We start from the raw sequence: 16,663 nt of genomic DNA on the forward strand, positions 1-16,663 counted from the left end.
TTGTATGCTGAATAGTCAAGTAGAAAGAAACTATTTGAACAGGATGATTTGAGAGCTGTATTGTATAAAGTACCCGCTTATGGATATTAAAATCTGTTAGGAATTGCATATTCAATGCAATTATTTGGAATTGCATTGTCTCTTTGGATCCATTCTTAAAAATCTCTTCTGATGACTGTTTCTGGAAGTTGTCGTAACTATTTACGAATAGGTTCATAGAAGCGCTCTTTAAAATTTAGAAATCGTGTTTAAACATATGCTTTGTGCCCAAACACATTGCAGAAAATTGCAGATCTAGCTTGTTTGGAGTGTAAGTACTTCAGCACTTCTTTAACAGCTCAGGAACAACTTTAAGACAAATTTGGGTTTTTATTTCCTCAAGGAGTAGGTCACAAAACCCTTAGTTCAACAAGTTAATCTCAGTGGTATTTTATAGTGGTTTGAAAGACAACAAGCAATTTTCTCTGTTGCAAAAATAGTTTCTATGGAAGGGAGGAAGTAGTGGAGTCCACGCTGTTGCTGGTAACTGCTCATTCATCTCTGATAGTATCTTTTCCTGTTTATCAGTTATGGTCAAATAAAAAGGAAACAAGTATTTGAAATGAAACTACATGACTTCACTGCAGTTTTAAGGAGCCAGAGTTCACACAAGTTTTCTGGGGGTTGGAGTTAGCTCTGAAAAGCAAAACCAAGTCTTAACCTGCAGATTAATCGATAGATCAGTGTAAAGACCGTAGAAGTTAACACAGAGTGGTAGAGAAGCTGTAGGTGAGAAGCTACCGTGTGTTTCGCGGGTCATTTAATATTTTAAGTATTTTTATTTCACTATGCAGATAAAACAGTGTTAGCCAAAAAGCAGCACAGATTTAAGCTTTAAAAAAACCAAAAAATTAGATACAGTTTTTAAATTGGAAACTGACAGTTTTCCCTCCCTCCCTCCTCCACAACTTGCAGACGTTACTAATTTTGTAAAACTTAAAATACCCCAGCTTCTTGTCTTCACCATTAGGGGAAATAATTGTTGCTGACAAATGTGGAAATAAATGTACCATGAGGAGCAAATACTGTCGCTGGTATGCTCATGATTCCCATCCATGTCAAAGTTTGTTGCCTCTTTGAGCTGTTTTAAATTGTAGTATTTTTGCTCTTTTGCTTAAAGCAAGCTTCTGCTTTGTGATGATCTGCTGTATTAATGTTGCTTGGCACAGGTTGCTTTAAATGACAACTTTAACATGATGTATTTGGTAATTTTCCGAAGCTTATTTAAACAAACTAGAACTTAAATCAGAAATACTGAATTTTATGTAACCTTTAAAAGCATTCTGTTGAAATAGTGCTGTGTATAGCCTGATAAGACTAATGCAGTGGTTGTTTGATGTTTATGCATCCTTTCTCTCCTTTTCCTTTCTTCTCCAGTTCCACTCTTATCCTGGGGACCTAGCTTCAATTTTAGTATCTGGTATGTTGAACTTAATGGCATTGATGATCCAGATGTGGTCCAGCCATGCCTCAACTGGTACAGCAAGGTAGGCCTGCATTTTAGGTGCCTGTTCGTATGAAGAATTGTGGTCTCGGAATCTTGTGAAACTTCTCTTACTGGAATTACATGACCTTTTCATTCCTTGAATATCAGCTATTAAAACAACAAACACGCATAGTTAAAACTCAAACCACATGGCTGACTTTGACTCTTAAGTGAATCTTTTTGAATTGTATCTGCTTGTTCTCTTAAAAAAAAAAAAAAAGCAAAACCAAAAAACCCCAACCCAATCAAAAAAACACCCCCCAAAAAAGCAAAGCTACCACCACCAGCAAAAAAGCTCACAACCCTGCAATAAAACCCACAACCAACTAGGTAGACATCACAAGAAAAACAAAAGAAAGGAACATAAAATAAAAGGAGACAATATTAGTAAAAAAGTATTTGTATTGGAAAGGAAATGAATCTTAACAAAACTAATTCCATATCTCCCTTTTCTTGCCTTTTGATTAATCATTCTTTTACCATACCAGTCCTTCTGGGGAGCCTAGAGTCTTTTTGGCTTATATATGCAGCTTTTGTTACAGGGTATAAAAATGAACTTGTTCTAAAGAGAATCCACATTGGTGTTGCAGCTCCTTGTGCTTCTGATGTTTCCCTCTTACTGTCTTTGTGCTAAATGCTCTGGAACAGAGGGGAGCCGTGCCACTGGACTGTGAGATGAGACGATGTATACCATTTGTCATTTTGATAGACAGAAAGGTCAAAGGGTTCTAAACATTATTTGTATAAACTGTATTTAATTGAGTACAACAGATTCCTCTCCTGTTGGAAGGAAGTGAAGATTGACAACCAGAATTTATTTTGTTGCTGTTTTTATGCAATTAACAATTAATGAAATTCATATTGTGTTACAGAGAAGCCGTCCTTCCCAGCTGAATAAGACTGGGTAGTGGAGCAGCGTATCTCTGCTTCCAGAAGGAAAAATTTAGAAGGAGATAAAGATTGTGGTACTGAGGCTCCCTTACCAGTTTATGGTGTTGCCAGTACGGTAAAGAAACCGTGTGGCCATGGTATCTGGCTCATGTGTGTTTATACTGCCATCACAAAGCTTCTTCATGGAGCATTTGAAAACAACACTGACAGGCACAGTGGAAGTTGTCTGCAGCTGCTTTATGATTGAAGTGGTATTGTGGTCATTAGTCTGCTGATTACCGATGTCCAGTTTGAAAAGTCCAGTTGACAGAAGCTGCTGATGGTTTTCTGGGCTTCTTTCTGCTGCCTGTGCGCATGGTGGTGTGTCTGACATTTTTCACCAGTTGCTGCCATCAGGAAGCTCTGATTTTTATTTTTTTTGGTCAGGAGCCATCTGATGATGATGATGTCAGCATCTGTTTTGTTCCATCTTACCCCATGGAATCGACACTTTTCATGGTCAGCGTGTATGTAGTGACAGCTCCTTCAAGGGGTGCCAGCATTGTTCTTCTAAAACTTAGAGCCCTAAAGCAGCAAGACAGAGACTTAGTCATGATTGTTTGGGCTCTACTAGGATCAGTTGCCAAGTTTTTGGTGATGAGTGCATGTCTGATGTTGTTCTCTCTCACACTCCTGAGAGGCCACTGTTGCTGGATCCATGTAGGAGGATGTGGTACCACTCCTGCAACCATTTACCAAATGCTGTCTGCCCTTTCATACCCTTTCCCTTCAACTGGGAGGATTGAAGAGAAAATCACCTGTGCTCCAGAGCCCTTTACTGCCTCTCCAAGACCTCTGTAATCTTTCTTAATGCTCCTCAGGCTCCTGTCCAGAGAAGCTGTGGATGCCCCATCCCTGGAGGGGTTCAAGGCCAGGCTGGATGAGGCTTTGAGCAGCCTGGGCTAGTGGGAGGTGTCCCTGCCCATGGCAGGGGGTTGGAACTTGATGATCTTTAAGGTCCTTTCCGACCCAAACCGTTCTGTGATTCTATGTGTATTGACCTGTATTTGGGGAAAGGCAGAAAGGTTGAGCTGTGTCTTCCAGGTCTTTGAGCTGGTGTGACTATCTTCATGCACATTCTTGGAAGTCTCAAAAGCTTTGAAATGTAATAATTCTTTACTGCCTGAGACATCAGATGAGAAGGTTTTACAAAGTTGCCCATCCTTTTTGTTGTGTTTGCTTCAACCAACAAAACCTCCCTTTTCTGAAGGGAGTGGAGTTGGGGGTAACAGATAAGGACTCAAAGCAGCAGGCATGCTCCTCAGTTAACTCCCTACTGCTTTCACCTTGCTGTCCCGCTCTGCCTACTGCCTCTTGAAAGACTTTTGCTTTTACTGAAGGGTGGGCATACTTCAGCAACTAGTTCAAGCATTGGAACCAGCTGCCCAGAGAAGTGGTGGAGTCACCAGCCCTGGAGGTATTGAAGAGACACGTAGATGTGGCACTTTGGGACATGGTTTAGTGGTGGACGTGGCAGTGCTAGGTTTATGGTTGGACTTGGTGTTCTTCAAGGTCTTTTCCAACTTACGTGATTCTATGTTTCTAACTAAGAAGTGGCAGTTCATCGATGGCTATCACTTTTGGTTTTGATAATGAACACTTAAATATTTTTAATTCTACTGGTGAATCTGACAGTGTTAATAACTTAGTCTCATGCTCTTGTTACGTTTTTAACCATAGGAATTATTTAGAGCTTCAGATCAAAGCTATTATTTGGGTTGTCATCTCTTTAAACCTGGATGACAGCATTTAAAAAGGAGCCTTTTATATGCCTTTTATACCCCTTTTTGCATAGAAAAGTTTTTACATCAAACTTCTGAAGCACTACTATGGTGTCACTTAAATACAAACTTTTATATTGCATTGAGTGGCCACCCTGCATCCAACAGTCATTTGATGTTTTTTAAGCCGAGTCCATCAGTCAGGAGTGGCTCAATGGAAGTACGCCAAGTCTGAATTTTGTCTGAAGTCTAAACTAGAGGAGCTGAAAGTGCAGAAGCTGGTTATTGCTGGTGTGCAGCTATCCTTGTGCTTGCTATTCCTTTGAGCAGCAAAGAATCTAATGTGGTTTTGGCCGTGACTGATGTTAGTGAACATTTGCTTAAAGACAGTGTCTTAGGTATCTCTTAGAAAGAAAAAAAAAATTTTTTTTCCAGTTGTGCTGTAAAAGTCTGTTTTAGCTTTAGTATTTCTTTGCCACAATCTTGCATTTTTATCGGTATATGTCCTTGGCCTTTTTCATGTGGGCTGGGAACTGGTTTTCTAAAAATGCATAGTTCTGGCTATTTGCAGCTGTGAAATACTGATGGATTAAGAACTAAAAATATAGTACATGGCCGTGTTTCTTTTTAGCTACTTCAATTTGAGATTCTTGTTATAGAGCCATTATTTCGAGAGCACTAATTTTTGTTGAATGTTAGTGTTAGTTCCAGGTTTTCAGAAAGATTGTATTAGTTTAAATACCATAAACTTCACTTTTAGCAGCGGTGTCCATTTAGGAGTAAAATCTTTTGTCTGTAATTTGATCAGTCTTATAGATACTTAAAGTTATATCTGCTTTTTACCACAGTAGATGTGTGTTAAAGATGGAAATTTAGATTTTTTTTTTTCCTTCTATTTAATGCCTTAGAATTTAGGTTTGAACAATCTATTTAAAATAAGTGGTCCTGCTACTTATCAACTTAAAAAAAAAAACCTCTTGTGTTACTTACACAAATTGTTAGCGGCTTTGAAAACACGGTGGATGATTTGGTAGGTTAACAGCACAGGCTGTAGCTCTTACACAGAGTTTACTATTCCCTCTTGTTTCTGTGCCTGGGTGTTTGACCCAGCGTGGGTTTCTCTTGCCTTTCCTCACCCCTTCTCACAGCTGAGGGGGAAACGGGCAGCTCTGGCTCATCCGGAGTTCTGCTTCAAGGTCCACGGGAATATTTTGAAGGTAAAACTTTGGCATGCACATAAATCCTTGCTGCCATCGATCCGGAACCCTCGCAAACCCTTAAGATTTGGCGTCCGCCCTGCCTCCTGCCTTTCCGTTGCAGGAGCAGTGGTCATTGCAAGTATTCCCGTTATTCCCGTTCTCATGGCTTTTTTTTTTTTTTTCTTCTGCTTCTAGAAAAGCTGTGACCTACTTACTCTTCTAAATTATTTTGTTATGTAAGAGTCATACAATCAAATTATGTAACGCTGATAGCGAAGGCCTTTTCCTGCTCTGTACTTCGTGTAGGCCTTGAGCAGCGGGGCCAAGCAGATGGGGGGGGAATAGTGGTCACTGCAGAGATCTGGGACACTGCTCTCTCTTCCTGCGTGCTTATTAAATTGGATAATATCAAGTGGTATAATTTCTGTATTGTTGGAAAGTAAATGCCTGCACAGCTTGTAACGTCTGTCATATCGCGTTCCTCTGTCAGCTCGTGAGCAATTGATGTGCGGCGTGTGTAAGAGATCCCACGCCTGTTTCCAAGCAGGTTCACAGGTAGCTACCAGCAGTGCTGGTAAAAGAAAAATCTGCGTGTCTCAAAGGTTTTCTTGTGTTCCAGTAGTACCGTGAACAGGAAGCCATTCGCCTATGCCTAAAGCATTTTCGTCAGCACAACTACACCGAAGCTTTTGAGTCGCTGCAGAAGAAAACCAAGATTGCTCTGGAGCACCCGATGTTGACAGACCTGCATGACAAACTGGTATTGAAGGGAGACTTCGATGCTTGTGAAGAGCTGATAGAAAAAGCTGTGAATGGTAAGAGAACCAGAAGTGTCTGGTGTATTTGAAAAGAAGCATTGAAATGTTACTGCTTTGAGTGTTTATGTAGTTAGTAGTAGAATTGGCTAATCCATAAACTACTTCATATCTACTGTGGTGTACTGTCAGCTTGTGGACTTGTGAGCACATGTACGATGAAGGCTAAAAACTCAGTCGTTAAGTCTCTTGTCAGTGCTGCTTTTGGAGTCTCTTTCCCCCAGAGATGACAACGTGGTATGCTTGAAGAACTTGTCTTTACCCGCTCGTGTAAGTGGCTGGCAAGCTGAAGGTGGGCGTAACTATCAGAAAAGTCACCGGAGTGGTGAGCAGGGAAGTGCAGAACTTGAGTTCTCAGTAATGGTCTGTACTGTGCTTTCTGGTTAGAGCTTACCAGCTAGTTGGTGTTTCAGCAGAAGTGATTCTCAGCTGTATTTGAATTGAGAATGCAGTCTTTGCCTGTGGGGTCCTTGGAAAATGGTGTAGGAGTCACACTGACTGGAGGCAGAGGCTGTCTTCCCTTGCAGAGCAGGACACAGGCAGCCACTTTCATTGTAATTAAGATTAATTTTCTACTTGAAAAATTTTACCTTAGAAGCACTGTGTGTAAACAACTCTCCTAAAAAGGGGAGATACGTACTTTCTGTTGATAGAATGGGATACAAAAAGAATTGGGCTGTTGCACTGAAGCGTCTCCCAAGGACCTGTGCAGTGGTTTTGGGTCGCAGTCAGATAAACAGAGATGCTCTTGGTTGTGAATGTAGTACTTGCTGACTATGTGCAGTAGCTGTTCATGGGGAAACTGGCATTAAAAGAGAACCTTGTGTCTGATGCCAGTACAGTTAGGGGCTTAATGGATCAATTTCATGGATGTCTGGCACCTGAGATGGTTTTTTTCTACTTCTGGGCAGATCAGTAATTTTGTAACACCTTTTGCATAGATGCCAGCATACCTGCTTGACTCTATCAGTGTGGTTTGTACCACTAACGTTGCAAGTGGTTCTCAGGATATGATAGAAACGATAGCTTTAAAATCAACGTTCGTCTCCAGTGAAAATCCACCATCATTTTGTGAATAAGCTGTTCAACTATGCACAGTGTTAGGGAGCTTAGTGCAACAGGTCGTCAAAAACTGCAGTAAATGGCTTTCTGTGGGTTTTGGCTCAAGGTTTCTCGACTATATAGATAGAACTGCTGAGCTCTGCCCTGCACTGAGCTCCCTGAGCAGCTACAGAGGTTGAGACTGAGAGTTGCCAGTGTTCATCCTCATCCTCCTGAGCGTTGCCTGCCCTCCTGAGACAATGTGGTGGTGTTGGCTGGGATGGGAGCATAACCGGCTTCCTGCAATGCAGGGGCGTTTTGCGATGCTTCCTCCTGAAGGCAGCTTCCTCGTGAATCTTAAGGGTGAGGGAGGGTTGCAGGATGAGAAGGCAGCAAGGAGCTGTGGATGGCTGTCACTGGTGTTGCCGTGTTTCTCAAAGACACGAGTGCCTGTGGGGAGGTGATGAGCCCACCGATATGAGGCAGGACCTGCTGAGAACCAGAGGGGTGATGATTTTGCCAATGTATCCATCTGCTGGCTTGGCTGTGGCTTAATCTCGTCGGTGCCTAGAGGCCGTCCTCTGTCCACTTCATTGCAGGCTGTAGTAGAAACTATTTCTTGAATGGAATTTCACTAGAGGTCTAGAATGTGCTGAATAAGTTCTCTCAAAAATGTGTTTTTTCATTTTTTTTTCTTGGATACTAATGAAGTGAATGTGTGTGGCCTCATTTTTTGATCTGTTAGATGTTGATTTCTTTTACTACATTTTATTTAACATATTGCATTTATTCTCCCCAGCATTTTCCTCTAGGACTTGAGCTGAGGTGGTGCTTGTGTTTCCTCTTGTACATTGAGAGTGAGGTTGCTGTCTGTAGTGCTCAGCTTTTCCAGGGATGGAAGTACTGACACGGGACTCGCTTGGTAGAAGACTGTAGGTCTGGTATGGTACTCTGCTGTCTGACAAATGGATACTTCCTTCTTGTCAGATTTGATGTGAATAATCCTGCTTCCCTGGTTCTTGTAATCATGTCCCTTTTTGGGGCTGGGGAGCTCAGCGTCATATAAGCAAACTAGAGAAATATGCTGTAGCTTGTTTTATCAGTAGTTTTTGTTCTAGCAAGTAGGGAAGGCAATATTTCTAGTAGCAGTCTGTGGATAACTTAGCAGGAGAGTCTTCGAGTAGCATCATTAAGTTTTGTCATTGCTTCTGAGGGATGGAATAATATGCATGAGGATGTTTATATTGCATCCTTTTAATCTGGCACCTGGCTAGCTGAAGTCAAATGTCAGTGTATGCATCTCCCATTGCTCCGTTGCTTATCCTTAATGATTTTGCGTGTCTTTGAATACATTAACCTTCCCTCCCTCATCCTGCAATTCTTTATGCTTCAGCTTTTGGGCAGATTTAGAGCTCTGTTGCCTCCCAGCACCTTTCGGGGAGAAGTGCTCTCTGTCCTGAGTCACTGAGGCTATATCCCATGTTTTCTTTAAGCCGACACAACTATGGGTTTTTACTGAGTCAATCCTGCCCTTACTCAGGAACAGTGTGTCCCCTGGCCCTTCACTTGGTGGCACTGGTGTTTGTGCTGCCACATGGCAAACCAGGTCAAGGAGGTGATCGGGCTACGATGGGGGAGAGGATAGGACAGACTTCTTCTGATAGCACAAAAAACCTGAAACTGCAGCTGGAATTGTTGTCTGGACTTGTTGAGGTGTTGAATGTAGCTGGTATTTAACAGCTGGATCCTTCTTTTGGTGGGATGGGAATAGATGTTTTCAGCCTTCAACATGTTCTCCTATAGTATTGTTACCTGTCCTTACTGAGTTCTGCATCTCTCTCAAGCTCCCCTGTTTGAAAGAGGCATGTTAGCACTCAGCATTTTACCATTTTTTTTTTCTTAGAAGCTTTCTTGTGAAGTCTCCACAGCTTGCTGCTTAGTCTCTAAGGTGCGGGTGTTCCTAATGACTGCACTCCTCTCTGATGTGTTGTATTTCCAAATAAAAGCAGATTAACTTTAGTCCTGTGTATGGTCCCCGTAGTGTAGTTGGAGTGCAGAGTTAATTGAGATACACAGATCCTTAAATTATCCCTGAAATCGTTCAAAGAGCGAACTGTTCTGTAACAGGCTGGACATGAATATGTGAACTTCTGACCTCTCGCTGATCTGCAAGTTCATTGCCTTAAAGGAACAAACAGAAGTGCAACGAGATTGACAGAGATACTGCACACTCAGTTCAGCCTAAAATGTCTTCTGTAGAAGGCTAATATTTGCAGTGGTAGGTATTTAAAAAGTGAAACGCGATGCATCTCTCAAACTATTTCCATAGGCTTAGTCATGTAGAAAAAGAGTAGGTGGTCAAGAATTAGTGCTAGCAGAGCTAAACTCTTGTTCTTTTGCATTGCTAATGATGAACGCTGTCTTCCACCTCACATCACCAGATGATTTCTTTTGAGAGCTCAGTGGCAAGCAGCCACACTTTTCCCGCAGATTCTTTTGACTTGTGCGTTACACTTAGAAAATGGGCAAATGGAAACTCTGGCAGCTGCCTGACTTCCTCTCAAAAATAAAAGGTTCCCTAAATCTCAGCTGGTTCACAGACTTGGTTCAAATGCTTCACATTTGGATTCATTCCTATAGCTTTCAGACAGCCCTATATTATTGAAGAAAAAAATCTGCTTAATATTCCTACAGACAGTATGCAGAGTGCAAATTACTTACTTGAACTGTTTGCAGCTTCCGTAGACATAGAAAGCTGCTTGAAATGGATGGAAAATCTGCTAGTTTTGTGTTAGTATTCTGGGGACCGAGGTGTTTCTTCTGGCAGTTCTCGTTTCAGTATGTGATGTGTGTTTATCTGTTGACAAGTCAGCCCTGCACGAAAAACAAGAAGTTGTGATGCACAGCCAGCAGGCTCAAATGTCTCCCAACACTCAGGATGCACAGGAGCGGTTGTAATTGCCTAGAAGCTCTAGACAGACACGTATACCTTAATTTTACCATCAAATATTTTTAGATTCGGTTCTAAGGAAGTATGGACCCTGGCGTGCGGCTCTGTAGTACTGGGTTACACGGAGGGGAGAGGCTTGCTAGGGATCCAGAGCCTGTGGTAAGTAGATGATAAGGTTTGTGTAGAGGAAGCATATCTTGTAGGGATTTAAGAGCAAACCTTGTTTCATTTTTGTTAAGGAGAAAGTGCAAGAGAATGTTACAGCTTTGAGGTTGGAGAAAAATTGTGTGCTTCCTTGTTGCTTCCATGTCTCGAGGAAATTGTCGAATAACGGCTGGATTTTTATCTGGTGTCATCTTTGTTTTCTGCTTCAGCTTTCCCTTAGAAGGATTTTTGTAACTACAAAAACCTCAAGCTGTTTAGGTGTTTTGAATATTTTTCTTAAGTTCAAGAAAAATCTTAAAATAAACCCCAACACCCAGAAATTACGGGCTAAATGCCACTCCAAAGTTTTTTCAGCCATTGGCAGTGAAGTGAATAGGTTTTAGTAATCTTATCCAGAGATGTGTGTTCTCCAAAAAGAAACTAATACAAGTTTGACTTGGTCCTGATTGGCTTCAGCAAGTTAAATATTTTTGTCTGCGATGTTTATCCTAGTCCTTTCTAGGTAACCTGTAATTGACTGAAAAAATAAAGGCTTCGGTTATCAGGGAGGTAGAATTTACTGAGCTTTAACCACTGTGAACTTCATGTTGTTACATCCAAAATGCGTCACAATTCTCTATGAAGGGCTTGAAAATAGTACAAAATAAAAGTACTGATTTTGGCTGTAATTTTAAAGAGTAAACATGAGTGGCCTCTGGAGGGAAGGAAAAGACTTTCTTTAAAAACTTGCACTTAACACTTTTTTTTTTAATAGGAGTCTCGAAATTTGTTTTAAACTATTGGTTCATTGGAAACGGCTGACAAAGCTGAACAGGTCTAGATCTGATCTTCAGTGTTCGGCAGAAGCTTTGGAGACCTCTTGGTCAGCAGTGCTATTCTGGCAAGAAACATACGGAGTGTGCTAGAATAGGTCTGGCATCCGCTACAGAATCCACCTAGAAATCCTCCTTTTTTTTCCCCCCGATGGTGTCAGACAGGTGGTGATTCAGCTTCCAAAACAAGCTGCTGCTGGTTTGCAGTGCAACTAGAATGAATGTGGAACTGCTCCCAGCAGAAAGAAACATTTCTGGGAAGCAAGCTGGAGTATTTCCAAACCAATGTCCCATGGAAGACAAGAAGCATTATTAAAAGAGGCTGAAGGCGCAGTAGGGGAGAAGTGTCATATCTTGACAAGTGCAGCCTGTGGGTGTTGAGCATGGGAGAGAGGTTAAATCACCCTTTCAGATTGTATGTGGTGTAACTCATCCTCTTGAGCTATTTATGGCCAATTATCTATTGGCTGCCATAGGGATAAATACGGTTTTGCGTTCTGTCTTGAAGACCAAACGCTCTAATGATAACCAAAAGGCTGGATTTCTGTCTAGGTTTGTGGCTAGAAAAATCTGCTTGAGTCAGTATGGGATTTCATACAGCACATGCGTTTGTTCTGTTGGAAGTTGGCTTTTCTGAATCAGAATTCATGAAATCTCAAGCTTACAGCCTCTCCTGTCTTGTCCCAACTTCATAAATGCTGAAGAAGTGGGAGTTAGGAACCCTACTCTTAAAACCAAAGTAAACCACTTTTCCACATTTGTTGAGCAAACTTTTGGCTTTCCTCAATTACCTAATGCTAGGAGAAAGCTGATATTTTTGGCTCTAAGGCAGGTGAAAGTAAAATGTGCCCTGCTTTCACGGAATATTTAATTTGAAAAACTTGCAGAGCTGAGTTTATGAAAGTTGAATGTAGTTTTGTATTTTAAGACCGAATTCAGCACCTTTCAGCAGCTCTTGAGTGCCCTTATTTTCCTATTTTGGGGTCTCTAGGTAGAGTATTCATCTTCTCCCAGGATGTACTTGCTGGCTTGCGTTTTAATTAAAAACTGGATTTCAGTCATGACAAACTACAGGATGTCAGGAAACGCTTCAAGATAATCTGCGAACATTGTGTCATGCTTAACAAAGTTTTTTTACGTTTTTGTAAACAAATAAGAATATGTGCAGTAAGGATTATTCTTTTTTGTCTGTATGCCTACGGAGGGATTTTCTATAAATAAATGGAGGCATTCATAATCTGTTAAATTCATACCTCAAAGCCACAATTACTGGTGTTGGAAGAACTAAAAAGTATTAGATGCAATTTAGTAATTTCGTTTTTTCCTCTCTCTGTTGGGTAATGTAAAACTAATTCCTGAGGAAATTTGCTGGGTACTATTCTACCAAAGAGCACAGCAGTTGGATTTTAAGTGATGAAGGACCCCTGAACGCGTCCTACATCTGAGCAGTCTGTGCAATGTACTTTTTGGATACAAAGCTACGTAAATCTCTCCTCGGAGTCCTCAGTCTGCCCGTGGTAGTTACCACAGTACTAGTGATGTAAAATACGTGCCCGAATCCCTATTTTTTCCAGGTCATGTGTAAATTCAGAACAAACGCTTGTCATAAAGAGCTTGTGTCTCGAGCTGGTGGGGTGATGGGTGGGATAGAGCCGGGTGAGCAGTGGTCAAGAGGCTGACTGTTAGCGGTCTAATGGTTTGTTGTGCCTGCGGAATGGAAGGCAGGTTTTTTTAGAGGAGACCTTTGAAGAGTAATACCGACAAGTCCCCCGAAGGCTGAGCCCTTCCCAGACTGAAGAGCAGCCCAGGAGAGCACGGGTGTTATGAATCTCCTTCTCAAAAAATTAACGTTTATGTGATCGACTGGTAACGTGTAACCAGAATTAGGAACTGACCTCTGGACGCTGAAGAGATGAAATGCGGTAGGTGTACAGAGGGAGAGAGGAAGGCACGAGGGGAGCTCGGACAGAGCGCTGGAGTTAATGCTTATTACAGAAATGCTGCAGTTGGCATATCTAGCCAGTGACCTAATGCGTCTTCTGTTTCTCTTCTTGCTTAACTCTCTGAAGAAAATGTAAACTATTATTTTGTTTTTCATCCAGTGCTTGGTTGTCCCATATCATAGCATTTAAACAATCTGCTTTTCTTCTTAGATGAAGCTCCAGAGATGCTGCCTGACTTAGTTTTAACTTAACCTGTACTGAAATGGTTGGATTTTACATGCATTGGCAACTTTGCTGTTGCTTAAATGAGGGGGAGGGATTCTATTCTTAATTAAATACACCACACGGGAGACTTACAGACAATTGGCATGATCTGGCAGGCAAACTGGGTAATTCTTGATTGATCTAGTAATGAGTATTCTTTTTGTTTTAGTGCTTATACGTTTAGTTCATTAACAAGTTTAACAAATTTAACTGACATTATACTGAGAATTTACTTCAAATGCAGGCTTTGGAGTGGCACACTGGGTTGAGTTAGGCTGAAGTTACCTGCTTTAAGAGTGATTTTGCTATAAAGAAAGTACAAATGCTTTATACAGCAAAATGTTTGTCTTGCAGATGGCTTATTCAATCAGTATATCAGTCAACAAGAATACAAACCTCGCTGGGGGCAGATCATCCCCAAAAGCACCAAAGGTAAGGACATTTCTTAAGATTTAACCTCTGTACTGCCTTTTCTGTCTTGTTCTTTTGACAATATTGAGCAAGAAAATGACGCAAGAAAGCCTGCTCTAGGACAGTTGTTCTAGGGAATGGTTTCGTCTATGAAAAATTTGCATTTGTCTGCAAAGCCGGGGAAGTGCAGCCTGGTTTCTGGTTGAGCAGGGAAAACTACAAAAACACTAGCTGTAACTTCAAGGATGGCTAAGCAGTTCAGAAACAAATCTCAGAATGTAGCTTAAGCATCGGAGCAGTTACCTGTATGACTGGATTTAAATGTACAGCAAAGAGTGGCAAATAAATACATTTTCTTAACAGGGAGTATTTTAAATCTGAGATGCACCTTTTGAAATCTTGGTCTGTTATACAGTAAATCTAAACTACAGAATCTTTTTCTGTTGCTTTCTGCCTTGAGAGGAAACTCATAGCAGCAGCCTTGCCTACAACTTTAGCGATCTGTATTAACCAGATAATTCGGTGTAAAACCGTGTACAGTTTGTAACACCCAGAAGAATACTAGCTGGAGAAAATGTGCTAATGTTTAAAGAATGGTGAGTTACTGAGTTGTTTTGCTTCCGTATAATATTTAGACTGTATGTGAGGTTGCATCTTTCTTTGGTTTAAACATCTTGCAATGGAAAACTCTTCCCTCCCTCTTTTTTCAAGGTGACGGAGAAGACAGCAGACCAGGGATGAGAGGTGGCCATCAGATGGTTATAGATGTTCAGACGGGTGAGTAGTTGCTAAATTTCTTAACTAACTTAGTTATTTATATTTTTCAGATAAAAATGCAAATATGTTTTTTTTTTTTTTTTCAGAGACTGTCTTAACTTCAAGTTTTGAGGAAAAATACTTTCTAGTATTTGGATTAAATACTTTGCTTTCTCTCTGGAACTATACTCCAACTGCCTTTCTCACTCCCCTTCTTCCCTATTAGTTCTCTGTTACGCCTTAGTCGTTGCCTTAACCAAGAAACTAAGAACAATTGTTTTTAATATTTTGTCCCTCCTACCCTCTTTGAGCAGGAGCTTAAACAAGAGAAGAGAAATAAGGGATGATAACTTCCCTTATCTGCTACATACTGTGTTCTTTGGAATAGCGCTCAAGTAATAGATCTGATGTGTCGAAACATTTCTGGTATTTTGGTTGGAGCGGCTTCTAGTTTCCACTGTGCGCAAGAAACTTCTGTTAAATATAATTTGTTAAAAGTTTTTTACAAAAATGTTTCCTACAGCAGTTTAAAGAATGGTTCAGCCTGTGTTTCAAAGAGCCCGCAGAGAAAAGAAAGGGGTGGGATACAGGCAGCAGTGCCGGTGATTGTTGTACTTAATAATTTTCTATATCTTTTTTTATTTAATCAGATTTCTGTGGTACGTCATTCCTTACTAAAATAAGGAGTGCATCTGCTTGCATCGTTGCTAAGTGGGTGATTTGTATGAGTAAAAGGATTGTTCTTAGGAAAGGAGAAACAAGATCGGGGTGTGAGTAACAGAGGAATACAGGGTGGCAATGAGGAAGTTGGCAAAAAATTACGGTGGCTGTATCTGTTGTGGTCATCTGGATGGGGACTGAAGCATGTGACAGCATAGTACCTTCAAGAGTAATTTGCTAAGTCATAGTGAACAAGCAAAAATACAGCAGTAGCTGCAGTCTTTGGCTTTTACTCCGTGTAGTTGCTGCTCTAAAGGAAGCACTCGAGCTATTTTGTATATGAGAGCAAACTTTTTACTTGGAGAGATTTGAGACTCATTAGAATAAAATGCTGCTGGAGGATTGCTGGTGTTTGCCTACAAAAGCAGCTGTGAACGCTCCCTAGTGGCCTCGGTGAATAAGTAGACAGTGGCTGTTTCACAAGCACGCCGAAGAATCGTGAGGCTTGCCAGCTTGGAAATGCTAGTCCTTTAGACCTCCTGAAAATAATAGATTGATCGTAGTGTGAGTCTTCGTTTCCATTCCTGTTGGTTTCCTTAACTCCTAGTAAGATTATTATCTCTTCCTTTGTCTTAAATTTTCACGCTGCTTTAACAAAGCAGTAAAAAGCATCAATTTTTTTTTTTTTTTTCGTTCGCACAAGACTGGAAAGTACCTACAGAGGTAGTCGCAGTGTGGGAGAACTGTGTCTCTGTCTGTCATGCTGCTCCTTTCTTGCTGCACATGCCTTCAGAAACTTTCTCTGTGGGATATTTGGGAAGTTGCTCTTAGTTTTGCTTCCAGGCCCACTGAGGCTTGTAAAAGCCTAAATGCTTTTGAGATTATCAGTTTTGCCATTTAATTTGGCTCATGAACAGGCCAGGGGAAGTTCTTGGTGCTGTTAGTTTTAAAACCAGCTGTTGCTGATTGCTTGAGTTTTCCCTTTGAATATAGGTAGTGTTTAATGAGACTGTGGGAGTTTAGCCAGTTACGTCAGGATGTCTTTTACGGGCTGGAGCTGTAAAGCTCCCTGACTAACCTTGAGCAAATCTGGTGTTATTGGAAAAGGGAGCAGCGGCGTACTAAAGATATCCTCCCTTCCTTACCCACACACTTGTTGAGTTGCTTTTTTCAGAAGTCTTTGGAAACTGAAGAAAAATACGCTCACTTTGCACTCCTCATTAGAGGAGTGAGATCCTTGTCAAAAATTAATATTTTCTTCAACTTTAATCTTTCAGAAATTAAGTGAAACACCAAAATCATACATACAAGGAGGTTCTGAAGTTTCATATCACATAGAATAGGTGTTGCAAGCAAATTGTCCAGACATGCTGTAGCTGTAACTGAACTAAAAATGGTTCTACTTTTTGATTAAACTCAAGGAAATATTAACCAGTTATTACTGACTACAAAAACACAAGTTTATTTTTAA

At 40.9% G+C, this 16,663-nt stretch overlaps 1 protein-coding gene across 1 annotated transcript in view; it reads left to right on the forward strand.

Annotated features, from left to right (window-relative positions):
• LOC104472265 (muskelin-like) overlaps positions 1–14,553 on the forward strand; it is a gene marked incomplete at its 3' end in the record, with an annotated part of 32,067 nt that extends 17,514 nt beyond the window's left edge. The window contains exons 5-8 of the mRNA XM_010087855.1: positions 1,417–1,526; positions 5,998–6,190; positions 13,720–13,797; positions 14,488–14,553. Coding sequence (XP_010086157.1) covers positions 1,417–1,526; positions 5,998–6,190; positions 13,720–13,797; positions 14,488–14,553 — 447 coding nt within the window. The remainder of the gene's footprint in view (positions 1–1,416; positions 1,527–5,997; positions 6,191–13,719; positions 13,798–14,487) is intronic.
• Positions 14,554–16,663: the final 2,110 nt, after the last annotated feature.

Source organism: Pterocles gutturalis, unplaced genomic scaffold (genome assembly GCF_000699245.1).
Source record: "Pterocles gutturalis isolate BGI_N339 unplaced genomic scaffold, ASM69924v1 scaffold35981, whole genome shotgun sequence".
Lineage (NCBI taxonomy): Eukaryota > Metazoa > Chordata > Aves > Pterocliformes > Pteroclidae > Pterocles > Pterocles gutturalis.